This window comes from Panthera onca, chromosome B2, assembly GCF_046562875.1.
Source record: "Panthera onca isolate mPanOnc1 chromosome B2, mPanOnc1 haplotype 2, whole genome shotgun sequence".
Lineage (NCBI taxonomy): Eukaryota > Metazoa > Chordata > Mammalia > Carnivora > Felidae > Panthera > Panthera onca.
This window is the reverse complement of record NC_138343.1, coordinates 105,584,069-105,599,807: the sequence shown is the minus strand read 5'-3', so window position 1 is coordinate 105,599,807 and position 15,739 is coordinate 105,584,069. Positions and strand designations below refer to the sequence as shown.

At 40.7% G+C, this 15,739-nt stretch overlaps 2 protein-coding genes across 8 annotated transcripts in view; one reads left to right on the top strand and one right to left on the bottom strand.

Moving 5' to 3' along the window:
* LOC132674871 (nephrocan-like) overlaps positions 1-1,697 on the bottom strand; it is a 32,190-nt gene extending 30,493 nt beyond the window's left edge. For 3 of the 6 annotated variants that reach the window (XM_078447251.2, XM_081795775.1, XM_078447247.2), the window contains exon 1: positions 1,096-1,697. The gene's annotated coding sequence lies outside the window, so the exon portion shown is untranslated. The remainder of the gene's footprint in view (positions 1-1,095) is intronic. The other 3 variants (XM_078447250.2, XM_078447249.2, XM_078447248.2) reach the window with 2 other exon arrangements.
* Positions 1,698-1,785: 88 nt separating this feature from the next.
* Positions 1,786-15,739, top strand: part of GOPC (golgi associated PDZ and coiled-coil motif containing) — a 39,804-nt gene continuing 25,850 nt past the window's right edge. For both annotated transcript variants that reach the window (XM_078447253.2, XM_078447252.2), the window contains exon 1: positions 1,786-2,260. In XM_078447253.2, the coding sequence (XP_078303379.1) occupies positions 1,973-2,260 (288 nt within the window). In that variant the 5' untranslated portion in view covers positions 1,786-1,972. The remainder of the gene's footprint in view (positions 2,261-15,739) is intronic.

Sequence of the window (15,739 nt, the reverse complement as noted above, 5' to 3'; positions counted from 1 at the left end):
AATTATTTACTTCAAATTCCTTAAAATGCATTGCTAACTATAATACAAAGAAAGGGGCTGGGGCCTTGGTAACTGTAGTATGATGTTCTTGCAAGTACTGCATATGAAAATAAAGTTAATTTGGAAGGGAATGAGGAAAGACGGATATTTTAGGTTTATGTTACTTATTGTGTATTAAAACCTATGTGAAGGTGCCTATTTAAGTTCAAGGCAAAGATCTCATAGTTTTGCTTAACTAAGTTCGCTGAAGCCAAAGGACTTATCGATGGCAGCTAGCCTGTCCTGCACTATCCAGAGAGCAAACTAGAGCTAAGCTTTCTTACTCCTCAATGGCATTGTGTTGGCGAGAGGTGCACGGGGCAGGCTTTGGTGGTGATCAATTGGAAGAGTCTGTTCCATATCACAGGAGTCTGGGGTGGGCTAGTAAAGTATTCCCTTACGCAATGCAAAAGAGACAGTTCTCACCAGCCTAACCCAATATCTGGTTTCTCCTTTCTTTTTTTTTTTTTTTTTTTATTTTTGGGACAGAGAGAGACAGAGCATGAACGGGGGAGGGGCAGAGAGAGAGGGAGACACAGAATCGGAAAGAGGCTCCAGGCTCCGAGCTGTCAGCCCAGAGCCTGACGCGGGGCTCGAACTCACGGACCGTGAGATCGTGACCTGGCTGAAGTCGGACGCTTAACCGACTGCGCCACCCAGGCGCCCCTGGTTTCTCCTTTCTTAAGACTGGGCTAGTCTAGAAGTGGAAAGGAGTTGAGCGCAAATAGGGCTAATGGTAAAGGGCAGTTTGTCAACACTCCCAAAGGTACTACAAAATTCAAATCGAAGTAGTAGCTATTAGGATTAGACTCACTAGCCTACGAGCTCGGCTTGCGTGAGGCTCGTCTCACTCGTTTTTGTGTCCCCAGTGCCTCAACAGGGCTCTGCATTCAATATATTTATGAAGATATGTATCTTCATAATTTTGTTTTTATGAAAGGTCACTGTGGGAACACCGTAGTTGTTGAAATAAGTACTTTTAAAAATAGTTTCTTCGGAAACGTATGACCTGGGGGCTAATAATCAGGATGAAGGCACTGAAGTTAAGCATCTTACCTCAGTACTGAGCGAAGTAAACTTTAGACACTAAGGCTTCAAGGTTAAAGAACACAACTAAACAAGACAGCTAATATGACAGGGTGCAAGATTCGAACTCAGGGCTGCCTATTAAAGGCAAGACAAAAGGTCCCGTGTGAATTCAGCAAAACCCGGGCGGCCGCTGTCCTTCAAGTCGCCGCTCCAAGCAGTTTTCACTCGGAGTTGAGGGCCTGGTTTAGCAAGAAGAGCCCGTATGTCCACCCACCTCACCCTCTACAGGAACCGTAAGGAAAGGTAAAACGTGGCCCTTGCGCATGCTTACACCGCCCGTCCTCACATTCCCTTCCCCGCCCTGGACGTCGCCGCAGCAACTGTCCCGGAGGTCTTTAGAACGGCTCCCGCCCACTGTGAAGTCAAGCGGGCGGAAACTGTTCGTCTCTGCGACGTGGACACCGTTCTCTTCCTCCGGCCTTTCCAACTTGGAAGCCGACACGATGCGTGCCTGTTTCTCGGGGATTCAAGCTAGAGTTTGCCAGTTGTCAATATGGCCGCTGACGGGCAGGTCCCAAGTAGAGGCTTTTCATAGGCCAAGGTCTCATCCTAGCCCCGCCCACTTCGTCCCTCCAGGCTGCGTCGGCCTAAGTCTTCGCTACGCATGCGCAGCGGGGGCGGGCCGGGAGGTGGGACGGCCGGATTCTTCCGTGTGCCACCGTCGCCGCCTCAGCTTCACTGCTCTTGCCACTCAGGGGTGCATTGCCGGCGTTAGCCGCGCGAGGGGAAGGGAGGGGACCGACGGAGCGTGCGTGCGCGGGGGTCCCCGCAGTCCCAGCAGTTCCTCTCGCGCGGGGTGGGCGGCGGGGGTCAGCAGCAGTCGGGGGAGGCCCTAGACGGCGCCATGTCGGCGGGCGGCCCGTGCCCGGCAGGAGCCGGAGGGGGCCCCGGGGGCGCCTCCTGCGCCGTGGGGGTCTCCCCCGGCGGGGTATCCATGTTCCGATGGCTGGAGGTGCTGGAGAAGGAGTTCGACAAGGCCTTCGTGGATGTGGATCTGCTCCTGGGTGAGATCGATCCGGACCAGGCGGACATCACTTATGAGGGGCGACAGAAGATGACCAGCCTGAGTTCCTGCTTTGCGCAGCTTTGCCATAAAGCCCAGACTGTGTCCCAAATTAACCACAAGCTGGAGGTGAGCTGTGGGCCCTGGAGGAGGTGGCATTCAGCCCTAGGCATCAGATCCCATTTTACGCACTGGTGAAACGACCCTAGAAAACTACCTACCAGGGCACCTGGGCTCAGATGCGACAGGAGAGTGCGTGTGTGTATGTGTAAAGCAAAGGAGTGAGGTGAGGTTGGAGTAGAAAAAGGGGGTGTAGATCGACGTGTGGGTGTCCTGGAGTCCTGTCACCCACCTTCCTAGTATTTCTATGCGGAGGAAACAGGAACTAGTTACTCCAGCCTACTTGTACATGCATCATTAATAAACCTAAGATTTAAGCTCAAAGATTGTCAGAAGAATACCTTAGCCCACCTTTCAACATTTGAGTTCTCTTATATCGATTTTGACATTGACGAACTAGGTTTGTATATCACCAGACTGATACAGTGTTGATGGTTTTTTTTAACTATTTCAGACCATCGTGTCTTGTTTCACACAGACATACTATTCCCTGAATGCATGAACTATTTAGGGGAATTCTATCAAAGCTCTTAGGAAAATTTAGTGGGATAAACAGGATAGTATCAGTGTCCTTCTTGGTTTATAGTTGGTCTTTAAATTACAGGCAGACACCGCAAGAGTTGTCTACAATTTTTCAAAAGACTTATAACATTGAGTGAAGTTTTGTTTGTCCTTTACTATATTTCCCACAGTCTGGATTTATTTGTGAGAGTATGTGAAGAATGATCATTTGCTTTAGTCTCTAATCTTGTGTGTGGGTGTGGGTGTGGGTGGAGTGGAGTAGTGGTGGTTCCAAAAAAAAAACAACCCAAAAACCTACCACGTTGTGCAGAAAGTTAAATTAATGCATTATTACAATATTTAGAAACATGGCACGTTGACATTATTACATAAAGAGCTTTCTCTAACTAGATAATTTAACAGAATGGGTCTTTCATTTTAAAGTACATAAAAATAGGATAATCAGAGATGTGCAAAGCTCTTTGAACATGAAGTTACCCCGGAAAGCATCATTGCTGTCAGTTACAATGATTGAGAGTGCTCCTTAGATCCAAATCAATATGAATATCAGGTATGTATCCTCTCCTTGATTAGTGGTTAGCAGTCTTCCTCTTTCCTGTCAGCCACAGAAAAGGTGGTCTAATTCATCTGTGATTAGCACAGATGCAAATCAGAGATTTTGTTTCTTCTCCACTGAAAGGACTGTTCATCTCTTCCATCCTTTTTGAAGAGTTTCCAATGGAAGTGCTGATGTGAAGCTAATCACGTCTTGTTCTAGGTATATGAAAATGATTTTTTATTTCTTGATTGCTGCTTACTTCTAGAAGGTAGTTAATTTTTTGGGTAGTAAAAATGCATTTAATGGATTTTAGAAATAGTGCTTTAGCTTTAAATGACAGAGCAAGAGTAGCTTTTGCCTCATGAGAACTTTCATATCATTTCCAACTGCGAGTACCTACTGAGGATAAACAGCTTTTAAAAAGTGAAACAATATCTAATTTTTTAAATGACCAGAGGACTCTTTGAACAGTGATATTTTGATGTCGGATATAAAATCTAATTTTGGAGAAAGGATGATTCTGTGAGTAGGATGTGGTACTCAGTCTTTTTCATCTTTAAATATTTTAGATGAGTATTCAGAGCTATAATAAATTATGTATATCCTTTTTCTCAGAAATTGTAATTACATATTCTGACTCCACATCCTGGCTTAGGAGGTGGCGTTATTTCTCAAAATAAGAAATGCTAGCCTGTCGTGATGTGAGCATGTTTCTTCAACATACTTTGAAACCCTTGACTTAAAGATCTTAGAAAATGGGGAAGGGACATCTTGTTTGTGTGTTTTTCTGTTACAGTTAACTTACCTATTTGTGGGTTAATCTTTCTACATTTAGCAGTTTTTACGGTTTTCATGGAACCGGTTGTGTGTTTTTGAGGAGAGAGGTTCGTTGTCAGCAGTGCCTTTCAAAGCAGACCTGCTGTTGGATTATTTGCAGAATTTCAGAGGTTCATATACTGTTATTAATCTGAGATCTTGAAATCTTTAGAAAAGATTTCCATACTTTCTTGCCCTGTTTTATTTCTTAGTAAGTGGATTGAATTACTTCTATTGTTTTAAGGATATGGGCATTAAGATTCAACATTTGAGGCCATTTATAGTGTGATATAACAGGTGTGCACCAAAGTTCGGTGTTTTTAGAGATTAATACCTTAAACTATATTACCGTTATAAAACATTTTTATAATCAAGACACAGATACTTCCAGTGTTGGTAACTTACATTTAATTGGTCTTGAGTATCTTTCCAGATTGCTCTTTCTTCTGCCTTACTTATTGTGCCTTTAGGTAATACCATGTTCAATATCAATATAGTAGTTAAAACAATTTTGCTGCAAAAAAAGTCAGAGGTTATATTTAAAATTAAGTACTAAATGGTGTGCCTGGATGACTCAGTTGGTTGAGCCTCTTGATTTCGGCTCAAGTCATGATCCCAGGGCCGTGGGATCAAGTCCCCCAGTCTGCTTGAGATTCTCTCCCTGTCCTTCTCCCCCACTCACACACATGTGTACGGTCCCTCTCTCTCTGTCTCTCTCTCTCTCTCTCTCTCTCTCAAATAGAATTTAAAAAAGTAAAATAAAATAAAAAGTAAATATAAATGACGCCTGTGTGACTGCTGCTTGCCGTAGGGAGAGGGCTATATATAAGGGGAAGGGGAGGACAAAGAATATCAGAATATATTGAGATATTTCAGGTTACTCACCTCTCTCTTATACTTCCCACATGCATGAGAATTCCTGCTTTAGTGAGCCACTTGGTGACAGCTGTGCTGGAGTCACAGGTATTGATTGGGACAATAGTAAGAGCAGTAGTAATAGTAATAGTTATAGTAGTGTGTTAGAGTAGTACAAAGATTGAGAACCAATACTTTAGAAAAACCCACCTGTCTATCTGGAAATGCAATTTTCTGCCTATTTACCCCTTCTCTAAAATAACAGCAAAACATGAGGCACCTGGGTGGCTCAGTTGGTTAAGCATCTGACTGGCTCTCAGCTCAGGTCTTGATCTCAGGGTTGTGAGTTTGAGTCCCACATTGAGCTCCGTGCTGGGTATAGAGCCTACTTAAAAAAATAATAATAATAAAAATAAAATAACAGCAAAACAATATATCTTCTGTCACATCTTCCTTTCCCTCCCCCAACAATTGCTGAATCAGTATATCTTTTTTTTTATTAAAAAAAATTTTTTCTTAATGTTTACTTATTTTTGAGAGAGAGAGAGAGAGAGCGAGCATGAGCGGGGGAGGGGCAGAGAGAGAGGGAGACACAGAATCGGAAGCAGGCTCCAGGCTCCAAGCTGTCAGCACAGGGCTTGAACTCAAGAACTGTGAGATCATGACCCGAGCCGAAGTCAGACACTCAACCGACTGAGCCACCCAGGCCCCCCTGAATCAGTATATCTTTTTAAAGTGATTTACTGTTCACAACCATCAGAAGAGAAACTTTTGGTTTAGAGCCATGTTTATGATGAACTGATGATGTACTGTCCTTTTACTGCTTTAACACTGTTCTGTTTTTAAACAAGTGGTAAGGCCATTTTGCAGCGTTGAACTTGAAGGTTACTATTGATTCACTCTGTATTTATTGAGGACTAATTCTGTGCCAGATGCTGTATTGGGTACTTGGGATACAATGGAGACCAAAATGGACATAGTTATTGCTGTTACAAGGTTTGAATTCTGTTGGGGAGTTAATTGGAATAATTATCACATAAGTGTGAAATTCCAACTTTGATGAGTATTATGAAAGGTACATAGTGTAATGGGAGCTTGTTCTGGGGGATCAAGGAAGGCTTCCTTCTGGAAGTGGCCATTGAGTTAAGACATAAAGCATAAGTAGGAATTAATTAGGCCAAGAGAAACAGGAATATCATTCAACATTCCAGTTGAGAGAACAGAAAGTGGAACACCCTGTGATGGTCAAGTGCATAATGCACTTGAAGAACTGACAGAGAGTTGGTATGTGTTATAAGAGCAGATGGCCCAAGGAGTGAGATGCAAGATAAGTTTGAACAGGTAGTTAGGGACGATATCTACATGATTTTATAGGCCATGCAGTAGATTTGGGGGCTCTATCATACCAGTGGGAGATGTTTAAAACTGGATGGTAACCTCAGATAGGAGATTAGCATAGCTCACTGAGGCTAGGGTTAAGGAGAGAGTTTGGGATAATGACAAGAATGAATGCAGGAAATCCTTTAGAAGATTCTTATTTTGATCCATATGAGAGGATGATCATGCAGGGTAGGATAGTGAGATGGAGGTGACAGAACAAGAGAGACTTGGGAGGTAAAAATAAAGTCTAGAAATGGATTGGAATGGAGAGATGAGGGAATTTAGGATGACTCCAAGATGTCAGTTGGCTGAACAGATAGATGGACATGAGTTATTATTAATAGTTATGTTGTTAACCTTACTGATCAGTTAATATTGGTCAGGCTCTGCTTTTAGTGTTTTGCATATATTCAGTCATGTAATTCTCACAACAGTCCTGTGTGATAGGTTTACTATTATTATTCCCATTTTACCAGGATTAAGTAAGGGGACCAAAGCTCTAGAACTAGAGAAACCAGTTTCTCCCAAAGCACATATTTATGCCTGGTGGGGGAAGGAGGAAGTAGAGAGAAAAGCAGGCAGAAAGAGTGAGTGTGGCTGGATAGGTAGCAGGAAGGAGGAGTGTAGAATTCCAGGGGGGTATTGCATGTATAAGCCAATAAATGTGTATAAGCCAATGAGAAGCATCTAGTTGAGAGGGAAGCTGAATATTCTAGCAAAAGACAAGGGTAAGTAATAGTAGTAGTAAGATTTCTGAATGAAGAGGAGATCTAAGATACATGTAGAGAGAATGGCCTCACATTGAAAGGCCAGCTGTTACACTTGGAGGGAGAGGGAGACTGTGAGAGCAGGAGGTGGGAGGTTGAGAGTGTTTGTCTGATGGCTTCTTTGTTCTCTGTGAAATTGGAGCTGGGGACAACTGCTGAAAGTGGGTGAGAGTAAGAGCTTGGAGAGAGTGAAAAGATTTGAAATAGTTATGGAAGAATGGAAGAGCCAGTTGGCCAGAGAAATAGAGGGACCGCCAGGCAATGTTGGAGACTTATTTGGAGTTAGTTATCATAAATTCATGATACAGCCAGTCTGCCTTGTTGTGTGACTTTCTCCAACAATACTTGTTTAGTAACAAGCACAGTAATGTGAGTAATAATCCAGTGTTGTAGCAAGGAGTTTGCTGTGTTGACAAGAGCGTTATTGAAATGAAAATGGTAATGGGGATGAAGAAAAGGAATAACCTTCAATTAAAGAAGCAGAAACAGGATTTAATAATTATGTATGTGCAGAGGATGAGGACAAGGAGGGGTTAAGGATGCCACCACATTTCTGTTTGAGAAATGGATTAGGTGGTAGCTGTTTGAGTATAGTAGTCTCCCCCCAAATTCATATACACCCAGAACCTCAGAATGTGACCTTATTTGGAGATAAGGTCTTTGCAGATGTAATAATTCAAGGGTGGAAATAAGATCATAGCAGATTAGAGTGGACCCTAAATCTAATGAGACTGTCCTGATAAGAGACACTCAGGACACACAGAGACACGGAGAAGAAGGCTATGTGGAGGAAGAATCAGAGATTGGGGTGACATGTCAACAGTCTTGAGAAATGCCCAGGATTGCTGTCAATCCTGATTGCTGTCAGAAGCTAGGAGACATACATGGAACAGTTTCTCCTTCAGGGTATCCAGAAGGAAACAGGCCTGCCAATAGCTTGGTTTTGAGCTCTTGGCATCCTGAACTGTGAGAGAATAAATTTTTGTTCTTTTAAGCCACCAAGTTTGTAGTGATTTGTTATGACAGCCCTAGGAGACTTACACCATTTACTGAAGTAAAGAATCCAGGAGAAGGAGCAGGTTTGGCAGGAAAGATGAGTTGAGTTTAGGAGATTGTATGTAGTTAAGTTTCTTATCCTTTCTTGTATATTCCTAACATAGTCTCCTAATTGCTTCTTACCCCCTCCAAACCATCTTTTCATTTTCAAAATCATTCTTTTTTTTTTAAGTATTTTTTAAAATGTTCATTTATTTTTGAGAGAGAGAGCACGCGTGTGAGTGGGGGGAGGGGCAGTGAGAGGGAGACAGCATCCCAAGCAGGCTCTGTGCTGTCAGCGCAGAGCCAATCGTGGGGCTCAATCTCACAAACTGTGAACTCATGACCTGAACTGAAATCAAGAGTGGACGCTCAAACGACTGAGCCACCCAGGTGCCCCTCACTGTCAGAGTCATTCTAAAATATTTCAGTTTAATTGTTCATATCAAAAAAGGGCAACTCTGATTCTGGTCACTCTTCTTTCACTTATACTTTTCTTTTACTAACTGGGTAAAATTCAAACTCTAGCATAGTGATCAATGCCCAGTGTGTCTGTCTTTATCTCTTGTCACCCCTTCTTGGCTCCTTTTGCCTCTCAATAAAACTGGTCTATTTGCAGCTCTGTAAGTAGGCTTTGCATGGCATCACTGCTTTAACACAGGCTTTTGTGTATAGTGCCTTCTCTGTCCCCTTTGTCTACAGTATCAAACACCCACTCATCTTTCAAGATACCACTTACCTCACCATCTCTGTGAAGGCTTTCCTCACCCCATTTCTCTCTGCTCTATATAGGCAGAGCCGGTCATAACACCTTTAACTCACTTGGACTGTTAAATTTGTTACGTTGTTCTGTCATTAGTGGCTGCCACATCTCTCTGCCTCTGGAAGGTAATCTCTTGGAGGGTCAAGACTATGTCTTAGGTGAAATAATATCAAGTGCTTTGTGGAAAGCGGACTTTAGGTGGGGGGAATATTATCTCTTTGTGAACTCATTTTGGTCTCTAGGAATTGGTTGGTAATTTTTTTCTCTATAGTGCTTTCAAACTTTATCGAGTAGTGAGCAATTCCTTTGAGTATGGATATCCAGTTGACGGATATGTGGATTATAGAATTGTTGTTTGGCCCCTTTTTAAAATTGGAAATTTGAAACTCACACATTAAATACCAACCTTTCTGCCCTATTTACATCCCTGTCTCACTTGCAAGGGATTTTCACTTCTCAGACTTTATATATTAGCTGATCTCTTTAGTACTCAGGTAAATTTCTCCTTTCTGACTGACTTTTTCACTGCTTTTTTTTTTTTAAGTTTTTATATAAATTCCAGGGAGTTAACATACAGTGGAATACTGGCTTCAGGTGTAGATGATAGTGATTCAGCACTTCCATACATCACCCAGACTTTCGCTTCCTTTTTTTTTTTTTTTTTCACTCCATTTTGAATTGGTACATCACACATGGGCTCTATAACAGTGCTTATGACACTCCCTGTCATAATTGGAAGTGTAATTTTGTCTCTTTTTACCAGACAGTGAAATTCTGAAGGGCAGAATCCATGTCTTACTCATCTTTTTTGTCTCCAGATCCTGGCACACAGTGTGTACTCAATAAATATTTATTTAAATGAATAAATTATTTGAAACACTTTTTAGTGTTCTACCATGAATCCTCAAAGATTACCAGTAATCATTCTATAATACAAGTTTCACGAGGGCTGGGATGGTTTCTGTCTATATCCGTGGTATCTAACACAGTGTCCACTACATTGTTGAATGACTAAATCTGCAGGTTCATTTTTTCCCCTGGTATGTGATCCACAAGGACAGGATTTGTAAGTTAATATTTCATGGTATTCCATTTTAAGAAAAATTTGAAACTGTGACTAAAAGTAACATTAAACATTCATATCGTGTAAGCATTCATATCGTGTATGGACTTAGTGTACTTGTGACATTTCTAGAATATAGGGTAGCTTGATTCTCTTCACCCTACCTCCAGTTTGATCATAGAACCAACTGCGTTAACATGCAAATGGAAACAGGAAACATTTTATGTTGCTTGGAACTTCATTTTGAGCTTAACATCAAAGTAATTTAACTTTCAAAAATACATCACAGATTTATCCGTTTCTTTTTGAAAGTCCTCCAGTCATAATTCATTCACTTTGTTTCCTGTATTATACATAGCTGCCCTTTTTTAAAACATAAATTTGATCATGTCATTTTGCTTAAAATGCCTCAATTATACTATGAGTAAAATTCAAACTTCTTATGGCTGTCAAGCTGTATGATCTGACCTCTGGATATCTCTTCAATGACATATCTTACCATTCTTTTCTCTTTTGTATATGGTGCAGCCACATGGGCCTCCCTTCACACTTCAAGACAACAAGCTTTTGGTCTCAGGACCCCTTTCCACTCTACAAATTATGAAGTCCCCAAAATGTGGATTAGGTCTATAGGCATTTACTGTATTAGAAATTAAAACTGAGAAAACTTTAAATATTTCCTGTATCAGCTGAAAATAGTAACAGTAAGTCTATTATATGTTCATATAGATATCATTTTTAATGAGAAAATAACTTTCCAAAAAAAAGTAGCCCTGTTTTACATTTAAGAATAATCTTTAAATATCTGGCTTACTAGAAGACAGCTGGATTCTTACATCTGCTTCTGCATTCAAACATTTGTGATATGAGGCGTGGGTTGTAGCCTAGAAAGTTTGACCTCACAGAGATATATAGTTAGAGAAGGGAGGAGTATCTTAATAACCTTTTCAGATAGTTGTGGAGATTTTTCTTTGATATTAAAAGGTAATTTCTTGGGGTGCCTGGGTGGCTCAGTCAGTTAAGTGTCTGGCTCTTGGTTTCAACTCAGATCATGATCTCACAGCTCATGAGTTTGAGCCCTACTTCGGGCTCCACACTAATAGTGTGGAGCCTGCTTGGGATTCTCTCTCTTTTTCTTTCTGCCCCTCCCCTGCTTGTGCCCTCACTCTCTCTCAAAATAAATAAACTTTTTTTTTTTTTTTTTAAAAAAAGGTAATTTCTTAAAGGTTAGTTACAATGTGGAGTCTGAAACTCTAATCAATGAAGTTTTCATCCACTGTTAAAGTAAAATACATTGGTCTATGTATGTAGTCATTGAATGGATCTCTTACTGAGTCCTGATGTTAACATTATGGATTGGTCATTTGAAAATACTGGTTTGCTGAGTTATGCAGATTTTCTAAATGTGGGTACACCACATTGTACAATATTTAAAAAAAAACACATTTGTTGGGGTGCCTGGGTGACTCAGTCAGTTAAGGGTCCGACTTTGACTCAGGTCATGATCTCATGGTTCCTGGGGTTGAGCCCTGTGTCAGGCTCTGTGCTCACCGCTCAGAATCTGGAACTACTTTGGATTCTGTGTCTCCCTCTCTCTCTGCCTCTCCCCTGCTTGCTCTCTGTCTCAAAAATAAATAAACATTAAAAAAAATTTTTTTTAAGTCATATTTGTTAATATCACTAGCCTCATCAGAAAATCCTTTAAGTGTTTGGAAGCTGTCAAGCTTCAGTTTTTCCAGAATTCTAATTTTCATTTGAAAACACAAATTCTTATCATTGGCAATAATACTCTCAGTTGTTTGCCTTGAAGTAACAGATTCACTTAATCGTTGTCAAGAATATGTCTACCAATAGTAATGTATTTGTTCTTTCTTTTTTAAAAATTTTTAATGTTTATTTATTTTTGAGAGAGAGAGACAAAACACGAGCAGGTGAGGAGCAGAGAGAGAGGGAGACACAGAATTTGAAACAGGCTCCAGGCTCCAAGCTGTCAGCACAGAGCCCCATGCAGGGCTCAGACTCACGAAAGGCGAGCTCATGACCTGAACTCAAGTTGGACACTTAACCAACTGAGCCACCCAAGGATCCCTGTTCTTCTTTCATGTAAAAATGGTGTTCCATGCAAACAGTTTGGTTTTGCAACTCAAGCAATTGCGTAAGTGCTTTTTCTTGGGACAACGTGATTTGATATGTAGCATGTATGCTTTATGCACACTTCCCATTTCATCACACAGAATATTAAAAGGAAGTACTCAAGGGTTGAGATTTTTAAAAATTTATAATTTTTTTTTTAAAGTTTACTTACTTTTGACAGAGACAGAGTGTGAGCATGAGCTGGGGAGGGGCAGAGAGAGAGGGAGACACAGAATCCCAAGCAGGCTCCAGGCTCCAAGCTGTCAGCACAGAGCCTGACGCGGGGCTGGAACTCACGAACTGTGAGATCATGACCTGGGCTGAAGTCGGACACTTAACTGACTGAGCCACCCAGGCGTCCCCCCAAAATTTATAATTTTTATTGCTTCATCACGGGCATTCTTAAATGAACTTTTTGTTCTTTAACTGCAAACACATTTTACTCATTGCTTTTTGCACCTTCAGTACAAATGTCATCATGGTGAAAAAGGCAAATAATGCTTTATTAGTATTAAAATAGTTTTGACCTTGTGGATGCCCTGAAAAGGTCCCACAGGCCTGTGAGAATTGCTGCTCTGACAACAACTGGAACACTTCTCAGAAGAGTAAGTGTACTCTCCCACCCCACGAATCCCCTTCTTTTAGTTTCTTTCATACAGCTTACACTTGGTAAGTATATATTATATTACTTGCTTTGTAATGACCTTGGACAAGTTACCTGACTTCTCTGCACCTCAGTTTCCTTCTCTGTACAAAAAATGTGTCTCTCAGAGGATTATCATGAGGATTAAGACAATTAAAGTATGAATATGTTCCAAAAAGTACCTGGCATATAATGCCATTAGTGCTGTTACATATGCCACTCATTTTCTTCACAAGCCGCCTCCTGCACAAGGCTACTACACGCTTTGCATGCCGGGATCCCCATTTGTTTCACCTACCAGTGTCTCCCTAGAGCCCAGCCTGTGCCTGGCATGTGGTTGGTAGTTGATAAATACTTGCTGAATGAATGTAGTTTAGAAACAAAAACAAGTTTGCTGGTCTTAAACTGCAGAGCAGTTTGGAGAAGAATGATGACAGATGAAGTTAGTGGTCTTTTATGCTTGTATAGAGGGAATTGGAGCGAATAGGCAGTTTTCTCACAGAACTTTTGTAAGCCAGATGTGCAGGCTCTTTCAGGAGCTGACTTGTAATAAGGAGGAATATTATTTCCTATCTTGAGGGGTGGCGGAGGTTTTTATATTTGACCTCTGAACATATTTTCTGTTTGGTCACAGTCTTTGTTTTAGAATCGGATCTGTTGTCTTTCTGTACTCTTGGGTGGTTGGAGCAATGCTAAGTACTTCAGGCACAGCGGGGAACAGGAAGGCAGAGGGAGATTCTTTATAAGAGGTATGGGTTAACTCAGATTAGGGCTGAGACGTTGTTCTGCTCTGTTGAAGGAGTAGAAGGAAAAAACGGAATGGATCAAAATGCTTTCATGAGTTGCATTTTCCCTGTGACTTTTTTTCACAGGAGAAAAGTCCCTGTGAAGAATGGCTCTGTTCTGCTTTTGCTGTCGCTCAGGATCCTATATATATAACAATTCCTATGATACTTTTTTTAAAAAGTTTAGTTCCAGGAAAGAAGGAGTCTCACCAGATAAAATGGCATTGCTTCTTTTAATGAGTCAAGGAGAATTCTATAATATATAAAGGTTTTCCTATTGATAGGAAACTCACTATTAAATTTAATACACAATAAACTGTATTGAGGTGGATTTTTTTAGTGAAACCTTGCCATCTCTATATGTTTTTATTTTTATTTTTTGACTTTATTTTTGAGAGAGAGAGAGAAACAGAGAGAGAAAGAGAGAGCATGGGGGAAGGGCAGAGAGAGGAGGAACAGAGGATCCGAAGGAGGCTCCATGCTAACAGCAGCAAGCCGGATATGGAGCTTGAACTCATGAACCGCGAGATTATGACCTGAGCCGAAGTCGGACACTTAACCAACTGAGCCACCCAGGCGCAGTTTTTTTTTTTTTACATTTTTATTTTTTATTTTTTACATTTCTTTTATTTATCTTGTGAGCTTTACAGCCTTTTTTTTATTTTTTACATTTCTTTTATTTATCTTGTGAGCTTTACAGCCTTTCGGGAAATAGGTGGGTATAGATGATAAGTCTTAGATATTGACATTAAATGGTATAATTGCTAGAGATTTAAATTCTAATCTGTACTTTCATCCTAAACTGCATTTTCAAACATAAAAAAACATACAGACTTTTAAAAGCATACTTGTTTCTTTTTAGTGAAGTGATTACCTTTTGTGCACGTACTTTAAAACAGAAGGTGTAGAAACATTTGTAGGTAAATTTGTAGGTGAGATTATATTTACTTTATCAGCAGCTTTCTGTGCTACAGTTCATTACAGGTCAGCTGCTATTTGGAGTCAGCTATTTTTTTTGTAATTCTTAAACAATTTGGGGAATGTATGTTTTTATGTGTATGCGTGTCTCTGTTCCTGCATGTGTGTCTATCTGTGCACACACATGAGTTCCACTGTTGGGCGCGGGGAAGGAGTTGCTAGCTAGATGAGGAATGTTCTGAGTCTCTTGCTTAAAGCCCTGTCTGAGGTCTGGGGATGTGATCTTATTTGGGGGCCCTGGACTGCTTGGTCACCATGTCCCTATTACTGCCGGATTACAAAAGATGTCAGGAGGTCTGAGTTTTAATGCCATGCGATTTGTAATTTGGGGCCACTCAATATCTTTGAGCCTCAGTTTCCTCATGTGCGAAATAAAGATATTTTACCAGGGTTTTTTAGGTTCCTAGATTGGCCCTTTTAAAATGTTACTAAAAGAGCTGAATGATGTGCTGAAACGAATGACTGAGCTACATCCAAGTTCCCTGCCATACAACTTGATGTTTGCTAATTTCTTGTCTTAGTCTGATCCTCTCCCAAAGAGGTTTTTGAAGGGTGCTTAAGTTAAAGTAATTGTCATTTTTCTCCATAAGACTGTTAAGTAAAAATTAGCTTATGTTTAGAAAGAAAAATGCAAGTGTTGTGTATTTTTAGCAGATAACATAGAGGATTAAGGTCTGGACAAAATGGAAACTGAACAAAAAATTCCTTTGGTTTTGGTGCTGCACAGTGGAATCTAGTAATAAAGGATTATTTTAGAAAGGAATTACCTTGTTGGAAAAGTTTGGATGTTTCGAAAGAGTATGAGATGAGAATAGAGTAGTAATGGCTGCATTAAATACAAATAAGTGGTGATGATAATACTCCAGTGTTATTTAGATAGACTGCCTGTCTTTTTCATTTTGGGGAATACTTCATTCCTACTTTGCAAAATATGCCTCAAATTTTCATCTATCTCCAGACTCCATTCCAGCTGGACCACATGCTAGGAATCACTGCTTTAGAAAATCTCACCAGTGGTTGATTTAAATGGCTTGGTTCACGTGAAGTGAAGGCCATACTCACAACTGTGAGATTGTGACTGGAGCCAAAATCGAGAATCGCCCGTTCAACTGACTGAGCCACCCAGGTGCCCCCATGTTTATTTGTTTTAATGTTTATGTGTTTATTTTGAGAGAGAGAGAGAGAGAGGGAATGAGCTGGGGAGGGACAG